General features: G+C 49.5%; 1 protein-coding gene across 1 annotated transcript in view; it reads right to left on the bottom strand.

Annotated features, from left to right (window-relative positions):
- Kiaa0319 (KIAA0319 ortholog) overlaps positions 1-9,850 on the bottom strand; it is a 45,650-nt gene extending 35,800 nt beyond the window's left edge. Inside the window, 3 exon segments of the mRNA XM_078020607.1 lie at positions 4,872-5,058; positions 5,361-6,172; positions 9,457-9,850. Of these exon segments, the coding sequence (XP_077876733.1) occupies positions 4,872-5,058; positions 5,361-6,172; positions 9,457-9,511 (1,054 nt within the window). The 5' untranslated portion in view covers positions 9,512-9,850.
- Between the last annotated feature and the right edge of the window lie 698 nt (positions 9,851-10,548).

The raw sequence follows: 10,548 nt of genomic DNA on the forward strand, positions 1-10,548 counted from the left end.
TCTTAAGATTGGGAGCCACCTCGTCACAAAGACATGAAAAGTTAATTTCGGCTTTACTATAAATGACTGCGATTTCTAAACTTGCTTGGAATGCCTGCCCGTGCCTTGAACTCACCCATGCCTGGCTTTCCCTGACCAGATAGCAGCCCTCTCTGAAACTCTAGTGGCGCCTCATAAATTCTGACGTCGGGACCTAAGTTTACTCCCTAAGTGCTGGACCATTTAGACCATTAGCCTACTACCTGCCTTTGTGTTATGCTGGTCCAAATCCTGTCATCTGTAGGTTCTCAAGACATCCTCCCACACACACACACACTTTTTGCAATTTCCTGTGCTATAAAGCTGCGCTCCTAGAGAGCTGGGGTGCTGTCTTCTATTCCCACGGGTTTCTGGAGAGACAGCCCCGGCCGGTCGGAATTACAAGCTTGCTTTAATTTGATTTAAATTGGAGTCGGTGGTCTTTGTCTCAGGGTTTAACAATCCCCATTTTGAATCTGTCCCTTTTGCTTTAAGACATTCTGTCCTGCCATCAGCTCAGATTCCACAACCACAGGTCAGATGGGCAAATATCTCTACTGACCAGGCAACAACCACCCTCCTCCCACCAACCCTGGGATAATAATCAACCAGACCAGTTTTATACAGTGGCCCACCCTATGCTTTGAATTAACCCTTACTACTCGGCCACTGGGACTTAGTTTTTAAGTGGATGTGCTTCTTCCTCTTCCCCTTTCCCAGCTCCTCCCTCATCTCAGGGAAACAGGGTTACCTTTCTTCCCCACCCTAGACAGGGTTGTCTTTCCTGAGCACTCAGCCACCACAGGAACAAGTAATCCAGACTTTGGGGATGGCACCTGAAGATCTCAGAAATGAGTATCTCCCAAATTAACAAGTGAATTACAACTTCCCCGGGGAACGCATGGATGGACGCTTTAAGTCACCTCTTTAAAAACCCTGTTCCCTGGGAATCGCACAGAACTCCCCTGTGCTTCTCCTTGGCTGGTAAAACAATAAAACTCCTTCTCCCTTTTTGTCAAAACCCTGTCCTCCTGACTGGATTAGCACTGGGGACCCTAATCGAGGTTTCGTAACAGTTTTGAAGCCAGAATTAGACAGGAGGTCTAGGTAGGTAAATCGAGTCAGGTCAGTTCGAGTCACTCCAGCTTGTTGGAGACTGTCCCCTGAGGGATTGAGATGTTAACTCCTTCAGAGCCCTTCCTCCATCCTTATCAAGAACCTGCCCCTGCTCCAACTGTTGCTAAGGTCACCGGACCCAGGAGTTGCCCCTCCCTACAGGGAGCTGCTCCATCCTGCCTTCCCCCTTCAGCCCACCTGTTCCCCACCTCTGGGGCATCCCACCAAGCATTCCTGGGCCTAGTCACTTAGGCAGGAAGGAGAAAGAGAAGAAGGAGAAGGCAGGAGAACAGAGGAAGCCTAGGACACATAAAAAGGGCAGAACACCTCCTTCCTGGGATACCAGGACACCAGCCGTGGCCCCTTCTGCCTCCAGGGAGAGTCTCTGTTACCCCTTTTTAAAGAAACCCTGCTTTAGATGCCTGACTCGGCATGCTTCTCTAATGTTCAAACTTCAACATTTGAGGGGGCAGAACTCGTAACCGGTGACGGGCGGTATCAGCTGGACCAAGACTCCTTAATTGTGTGTCCTCTGATCCCTGGTCTATGCTCATGACAGCCCCCTGCAAGACAGGACTGAGTGCTGAGGGCCACTGCCAAGTAGGAATGATGCATCGAAATTTCCTTGCCAGCGTACCCCATGTTAAATGGACTTGCCTTGGACATTGCATGTGTCTTTGAGAAAGGTGACCCTGCTCAAGGACCAGGGTGGATCCAGGTTTAAGGTGTATCCTGCAGGTTTGAGGAAGTATCCTGCTCCTTGGGTTTAGGGCGTTCCCGGTTTAAGACAATCTGGGTTTAGGGAAGTTCCAGGTTTAAGGTTATTGCTGCTGGGAATAGGGCGTTCCTGCTGCCTGAGTTCCCGTTGAGTTCTCGTGGAATTGAGAAAGTATTTGGGACGTGAATTGTGCGGCGGCAGAACTTGAATTTCCCCAGAACGTGTTTGTACAGGGCCGGTGTGAGTTCGGGAATAAAGAATTGCTGTTTGAATCTACAAGGTGTGAGTGGCTCGTGATCTTGTGCCCAGCCAGACTGCGGCAACTGAGGATGTGGGTCTCCCTGTGTCTCTGGTGGGCTACATATTCCTTCCCTGTCTTTGTCACTGATGGGCTCTTGGATTGGTCCTTCAGATGGGGGCTGGATCTAGTCTGTTGAGACCCCCGAGCTGGGCCTTAACTCTAAAACTCTGGTCACAAGCTTTTCTGCTTTACTGTAGCCACCTACCTAATGTCCCCACGGTGTTCATTAATACGTTGATTTGTCATTTTCTTTGTGCTCTTTCATGGAGGAGCATGTCATTCAGGGTGACCCGAATCTGTGCTCCCGGGCCATGGCCACTAATAACTGACTCAAAATAAACTACTTTCTTATTTCCTGAAAGCAAAGTTCATTCTCATTGACAGTGGGACTGTTAGAACCCCAGGATCCTGATTCCAAGGGCAGTTTCCTTTTCCATATTCCACACAGCTTCTCTTCCATCATTAACCCTTTCTGAAGCTCAGGATCAAAGTAAATTAAAAAGGTAAAGAGGTATCAAGAAAAAAACATCAAAATTGAGTCTCACTGGCTCAGGGCACTGAAAACGATTCGGCAGGGCCTTGTTAGTCAGACCTAAGGCAAGTCGGACTGGAGCCGCTGCTGACCTGCTGGACAGGGAGCCCTCCTTCCCTCCCCCCAACTGTCAGGGACGGAATCCACACCAACCTTACCTTCTGCCAGCACCAGTCAGTCCCTGACCGACCAGTGATGTAATGACCAGGCCTCTCTGGTGCTTTTAAACTCTAAATATAGCCACCATTTTGTAAACCCCTGGAGCACATTGTTAAGACTGCGAGGATCTATATTTTCTCAGATTGCAATCCTAATTAGCCCCACAAAAATGCAGTCCTCTTTATTCTCAACTAGGTTGATTTTATTCTCGCTCAACAGAACATAATCCTCAGAATACATCACCACAGGAAAGCTCAGTGAACACGACACTTAGGCCTTCCACAGCGTAAAACTTCTTTATTAGACAATCTAACAGAAGCTTTCCATTCCTCACTGAAGCCTCTGCAATACACAGTCCAGGGGCTCTTCCTCCTTTCTGGGTCTATGGAGGAAGAGCGTGCCACCCCAGAATGCTTGTCACTCTGTTACGTCTTACGTAGGAGTTCAGAGACTCCAAAATGGCAGAGCGGAGTAACAGAAGGGTGCCACTGGAGGCAACATAGGGAGACCAGTCATGCCCTTCTTCACAGTGTCCCATTACCATGACAACTCCCGCTGCAGGTGCAGAATTTTAAAATGACTAGTGGGGTTAATTGGACAGAATTCTAATTAGGCTTCCTAAAGTAGCCAATGGAGAGGAAGTTGAAACGGGTTTCCTAATCAGGGATCTAAGGTAACCAATGGGGCAAATGGGGTAAGGTCTTCAATCTGACCTTTCCTTGTTTCCGCTCCCTGTGTAAGGGCAGGCTGTCTGCAAAGCTTTCTCCTGCCTGATTGGGTGGCCCAAACTGGAACACCACTGCCTTGTCTTCTCAGAACCACAATCTTATAAAGGCACTGCACAGGAGGAAGACTCAAGAAGGCTGGATGAGGGGCCTCTCCCAGGCTCCACCCACCTCTGTTAGCAGAGGTGACTGAGGCTAAGGGCCTGCCTTTTATCCTGCTGCTGTGGATCGGAGAAGCTAACTACCCCTGAAGAATAAACAAGATCCTGTTTTTCAACAGATGGCCCAACCATCCTGAGGAGCATCCGCAGAGATGCAAATTTGACCTCCAGTAACCTAAGAAGGGAAAGCTGGAGTCTAAGACCTCATACTCATTACTTGCATCTCATGAATCCAGAGTCAAACCAGAAATAAGCATTTGGACATGCACACTAAGCATAATGGGCAAGGGACGGGAGTCTTCTAATCTTGCTTGGCCTAAACCACTCCTAGCAAAGTGCCCACCAAAGGGAATGAAAAACTCAGAAGTGCATGTGAGCCCAGACCCCCTCTGTCCTGTCCCTGCTGTGCTTCCTCAGTGATCCTCCTCCAAATAACCTCCCTGAAGGCTGGTCCTTGTCTGAGAATTCTTCTCACTGCCCGCGCACTGGCCATCAGACTGAAACTCAAATATCACATCTAGAACCCAGAGGAACTAGGCCACTGTCAGTTCTTCTGGCCCATTTATCCACCCTAAAAATAATTCACTACCCCCCCCCAAATTTCCTATTTGCCTGCCTCCCTGTCCCCATGAAAAGGCCTGTGTTTCAGCCTCACATTTTGTGTCTGGCTTCTATTTCTCCATGTTAATGAATTTGTTGTTCGTTTTTTCTGTTAATTTATTGTCAGCTTTATTTCAAAGAACGGCATTGTGAAAACTCTCCAGGGAAAGTCCAAACTCCCTGCGGTGGAGTGCTGAGCAGAGTCCCTGGCTTCTGCAAGCCTTCTGAGTTCCATTGTCACTAGGACATCACACGTTGCTCTCCAGACCCATTTTAGCGGGTGCACTCGATGCCAGTGTTACCTCCTCTAGAAAGACTGGGCTCCCACAGCAGCCTCGGGCCCCGACAGATTCTATCCAGCCCAACAGCACAGCGGCCCGCCTCCGCTCCTGGACTCCCTCATCTTCTACGGCCAGTACCCAGCACTGTTGCTGGCACACGGCAGCTGCTCAGAGCCAAGCCTGGAGGAAACAGCAGACTCTAAAAGCTGTGCTGCCGCACTCGGCCGCGTGTTCAGCACAGTCCTTCCAGTCGGGATTACCTGTTCTGGGAGCAGCGGTAGGAGATGCGGGTGGCCCCAGAGTGGACCCAGGAGGGACAGCACTACTGGGGACGGTTGGGATGCTGCACTCTGCGCTCTGCGGGGTGGCTGTGGGAGCAGAGCTTTCCTCCAGGGCGGCTGGCCTGAACCCCAGGCTGGCAGAAGGACTCTGGGAAGGCTTCAGCACCTGCGAGATCATTAAAAAAAAAAAAAAAAAAGTCTGATAAACCAGCGAATGTCAATGTCACCAACTTTCTTTTCTGTTTCAGAAGCACCGAAAAGGGGCAGAGGGTTTGTTCTCTAAAAGGCTCTGCGAGACGGTCACTTTTTCTGCTCTAGGCCAGGCAGGTGCCTCGAGAGGGGCCGGGCGACACGCGCAGCCTGCCCCGCGCCCACCCACCTCGCGCCCCGCGCCCACCCACCTCGCGCCCCGCGCCCACCCACCTCGCGCCCCGCGCGCACCCACCTCGCGCCCCCCCGCGCACCCACCTCGCGCCCCGAGTCGCCGCGGGCTCGCGGAGAAGCCGCCCCCTTCCCCAGCGCCCGGCCGGGAGGGGGCGTGGCGGCCGAGGGAGGCGGGTCGCTGCTGTCCGGGCTGGGCCTGGGGGACGCGGAGCCGGCCGAGTCCTTCCCCGAGGGGCGCTCCGGGTCCCGCGGCTTCTCCGAGGACACCGCGGGGCTGTGGCCGTCGCCTCCGGGCTGCGGGCTCCAGGCCGCGGGCTCGGCGCTCCCGCTGGGGCCTGGCTGGGGGCTGGGCTGCCGGAGACTGGGCTCCATCTCCCCGTCGTCTTCGGAGGGCTCAGCCATCCCAGCCATCCCCTCCAGGCCCCGGCCTGGGCCTTGGCCTCCAAGGGGCAGGTCCTCCCTGGTACCCTCGGCCGGGTCCCCCCAGGCCCCCGCGGCGGCGGCCCTGCTCAGCATCCTCTCCCCGGAGTCGGGCAGCTGCGCGGGCCTCCCCGCGGGCCTCAGCACAAACACGAGGTGCGACCTGGGTTGGCCAGTCTTCTGGGGCGCACAGTTCTCCTCCTGCGGGCAGCTCACCAGGAAGCAGCGGCCCTCGAACCACCAGGCCAGGTCGCAGCTGGGCAGGTCGCAGCACGCGGCCGTGCAGGCCCCCAGGGAGAAAGTCTGAGGCACTGGCACGATTCTGATGGTCTCCAGGTTGGCCCGAATGACGGCGTTGGGGTAGGTCCTCCCCTCGCTGCACCGTTGACAGGCACCACCTGCGAGGAGGAGGCTGTCCACAGTGAGGACAGAGGCGCCCTGCAGGCGTGCCACTCTGGAAGCCGGACTCCCGTCTCCTAGAAAGACCACTGCAACGTCACAGTCCATCCACCAAGCTAGCTACCTTCCCCCCCATCTGTCTTCCACCACCCACCCATCCACCCCTCGTCCTTCCACCTTCCGTCCGCAGGCCTTCCACCTGTCCACACACCATGCAGTTCTTCCAGAGCCTCACGACTCCATGCCCTTCAGTGAGCAGAAACCTTCTTCTCCACGTGCATATCGTTTTACATCACTCACAACACTTTGCTCTTCACGTAAAATTAAGTTACACAGGTTTACTTTTGGGAACAGCATGACATCTTTGGGGTTTGGGTTGCAGTTGGTAACTGATGTTTTCTTTTTTTTAATTTCACAGGTTATTCTGATGACAGATGAGTCAACAGGGAAATATCCAAGATTGAGAAAAGGTTGTTCTCTGTACATATCTAGAACCAAGTAGTCTTAATCAGATTCTCAATAACAGAAGAAGGCAGTAACTACCGCAGGCGATGGCACTGCTGAAGTGGTCTACTATAACTTGCTCAAACCAACTCCATGTCACACCAGCTTCGAGTCTCTTCCATAGAAAGGTGTCACTGCCTGAAATTCAAGGGCAAAATCACTTCCCTTGTATTCTTGTTTGTTTGGTATTTTATAGAAAAATCAGTCCATGACAGATTGGACACAAAAACAAACCGGCCTTGCCACATATGATTTTGAAAGCATTGTATTATAGTTTTGCAGAATTCAGAATGGCAAGGGATTTCCTCCCTAGGTAGGTTCATCACTAATGATTCTTTAAATAACTGAGTTTTGTTTTTTCATATGAGGGAATGTCAGAGGTTGTTCTAACTGGAAATAGTGTAAAAGGTATACACAGCCTAGGAATTATTTTTATGTATCCCTGCATACACCATAAGTTTTAAAATAACCCAAAGCCAAACCTTGACTCTATGAAAATACTATTTAGTCCTATTTGTTTATTTGTTGGCACTGGAGATGGAACCTAGGGCCTTGCCCCTGAGCTACACCTCCCTTCCTGTTTAGTCCAATTTAATATGAATTAGGTATCCCAGATGTGTTTCTTCTCCAGTGCATAAGATAGCAACACACTAAAATGAAGTGGCACTTCTCAAACACAAGTCTACTATTTAAAATCATCCAAATAGTTTTGTCCTTTTATTTTCTAGAAAAGAGCTTCATCTGTGATATGGAGAAAGTAGTGATATACTCCAGCTGAGTATCACAAAATAGCATCTCATCCAGATCAAAGATGATGAGAGGTGAAGAATAGAGAGAATCTCCCACTCCCAACTCCACTCTCAAAACCACTGTGTTTAGAGGTATCACTGCATCTCTGAGTGGCCTTTAAATGAAGACCCAAGCTAGACCCATTATTTCACACATGAATGCCAAGATATGCTTTCGTTCTCTTGAGAAATAGTCGGGTCATCTCCTTTGGACAAAGTGATTCAGAGAAAAATCATGTTCATTTCTGGCCTTGGCTCCCAGAAAGCTCAAGAGCCAAATTTTAAACTATGTCACAGGAACCACCTCATAGGGAAAGCAGTGACCTTGGAGCACACATAGTTATAGGGGTGAAGAGAACTTCCTGTGGAAGAAGTCTTCAACTCAAGCTTAGCCAGTTTCAACTGGGCTGGAGGAGGCCGCAGGGCAGACCATTCCTATGTTCTGCAAAACTTAAGCAGAGACATGACTGCTAAATAAGGAATTGGGAAGGTGGCTCCACAACCAGATCATTTTTCCTTTGTCCAAGTTTCATAATCAGGATTCTACCTCTTTGGTCCCCTTCTTCCTCCGGGAGAAGTCTTTTCTGCTATCCTTTAATAAACTTCTAATTTCTACTCTGAAAAAAAAAAGTTTCATAATCACTTTACCATCTTTTTTTTTTTAAAAAAAAAGCGAGAGAGAGAATTTTTTAATATTTATTCTTTTTTTAGTTATTGGCGGACACAACATCTTTGTTGATATGTGGTGCTGAGGATCGAACCCGGGCCGCACGCATGCCAGGCGAGCGCGCTACCACTTGAGCCACATCTCCAGCCCCACTTTACCATCTTTACAGCACACTTGACTGAAGGAGCACCAAATTCCTGGAACCAAGGAACTGTCAGTATTTGTATGCTCTGAAACCCTAACCCAATCCATGAACATTGTAGGCATTTGATTGTCGACAATAAAATCACTGGTTAGCATTTAACAAAGACAAATTGCAGATAACATTATTGGGACTCAGTAACTTAGTCACTGAATTTGTGAACTAGTGGATGGTACCTCAAAAGAAAATGACAGAGCCAGCATCTCACTAAAACCTATTCGGTCTTAATTATGTAAATCCCTACATTCATTAATTTCATTAACTTAGTTGTCTTCTCAAAAAAAGAACAAAAAGGAATGGGAAAATGTTCCTTTGTTTTTTAAAAATGGATGTCTACACATTAATATTAATGACAGTATACTTTCAGAGCATGTTGAACATTCTGTCTTGCACACTAGCGGTGACAGGAGTAGATGGGGGTGGTAAACTAGCATGATGTGCAGAACTTTCCAAAGTGGCCCTTGCATCATCTAAAATAGTGCTTCCAAAAATTTAGGTCTTCTGAACCACCACCAGGTGCCAGCTGAAACCCCAGATCTCTGAGCCCTGCCCTAGGAGTTCTGACTCAGCAGACCTGGAGATCGGGCCCCAGGGTAAGGGTCTCAGGCTGTCCTCACCATGGCCTCACTATGGCTGACGAAGTCTGTAAATGAACAGTTTTTCCAGTGTATTTCCATCCTCAACCCCTGTGCCCTCTCCCTGGTTCAGCTGGTGTCCTGGGCCACCAGAGCTGAGAGTCTCCAACGATTTTATGGTGCAAGTGCATCCACTATAAGCAAATTGAGTATAATAAAAATAAAGACCTATGAGAAAAGAGAGTCTGATACTTCCAGAAATATCAATGATGTAAGTTTTATAATTCTACAAATACAAATTTTTCCTAAGATATATTAAATGTGATTTTATTTTCCCACATTCCAGGCAGTCATCCGTCCAAAGGAGCTGGTTCAAAGGGTGAGTCCAGTTCCAAGAAGTGGCAAGTTCACGAGAATAAAAAATTTAAATTCCAGTTTCTATAAAACCAGGGATGCAAGCTGGTAGCGTGCTTGCCTGGCATGCCCAAGAAAAAGAAATCCCTTCAGAAAACCACTTATGCATAAGGTCTACTGGAAAGCGAAAACACCGCACCTTGGTGTTGAGTGGACCTGAGTTACTTCAGACAAGGCCCAGTGGCACAAGCTCCCAGCCCTGGTCTCCTACCTGCCAGGGTCACCACCAGCAGCAGTGAAGCCAGTGAAACTGCAGGGGGCGCCATTCCGCAGCTCGCAGAGGGTGATGGCAGCCTTCAGAGGCAGCACCTCGGGTACAGCCAGATTGGCCTCTAGGTCTTCAAAGGGAAAACAGAAAAGAGACAGGAAGGAGGGCTGGGGATGTGGCTCAAGCGGTAGTGTGCTCGCCTGGCATGCGTGCGGCCCGGGTTCGATCCTCAGCACCACATACCAACAAAGATGTTGTGTCCGCCGAGAACTAAAAAATAAATAAATAAATAAATAAAAGAAAAGAGACAGGAAGGAGAACAGAGTAGGTGAGAGTGCAAACAACAAAGCTGGCCCAAACACCCTCAGAGTCACATTCCAGGCAGCCATCCGTCCAGAGGAGCTGGTTCAAAGGGTGAGTACAGATCCAAGAAGCTTGCCTCCGTGGGCTGTGGAAATAGCAAAAACCCACCAAAGGAGAAGAGCCAAGCAATGAACTCAGACTTGTACGGCAAAGGACCAGGCCATCATCATCAAAGGACCTTGGCACACACTCAGATGCAGACGGGGACCAGGAAGGTTTTAAGGTGGAAAAAGGGGAACAGCTTCAGGTGTGCACTGCCTGGCAGCTGCTGGCATGACGTGCAAAAGCAGAGCACAGCTGCCTAGAAGTGCAGCATCCTGTGTGATGGAGCAGGGAACATGGATGGCTTTCTCAGGTCGGTCCTGAGTTGGAAGAAGATATAAAAAACAGGGAAGCTGTCAGTCACCGATCCAGTCCTGGCCATGTAGGATTAATTACTGCAGAAGTTATTGTTTAGCTTCCTGAGTTATTAGAGATAGCACTCTGGCTTCCTATAAGTCTTGCTGATAGCAGGCCACTTCCTGGGTGGCCAGTTTGTTGAGTTTATTGCTGCAGGTCATGGCTCAAGGTCCTACTTTTAGATATGGCCTGGCCGTTTTCCACTTGTGTATTCAGTATCTCACAGCCCAGACCTGTGAGATGATGACACAAACATACTGCTCCATTTTTTCAATTCCAGCATGTAAATGCTTTCTCATTTTGCCACCTCTGACCTCAGATGTCTTACAGCTG

Source organism: Ictidomys tridecemlineatus, chromosome 8 (genome assembly GCF_052094955.1).
Source record: "Ictidomys tridecemlineatus isolate mIctTri1 chromosome 8, mIctTri1.hap1, whole genome shotgun sequence".
Lineage (NCBI taxonomy): Eukaryota > Metazoa > Chordata > Mammalia > Rodentia > Sciuridae > Ictidomys > Ictidomys tridecemlineatus.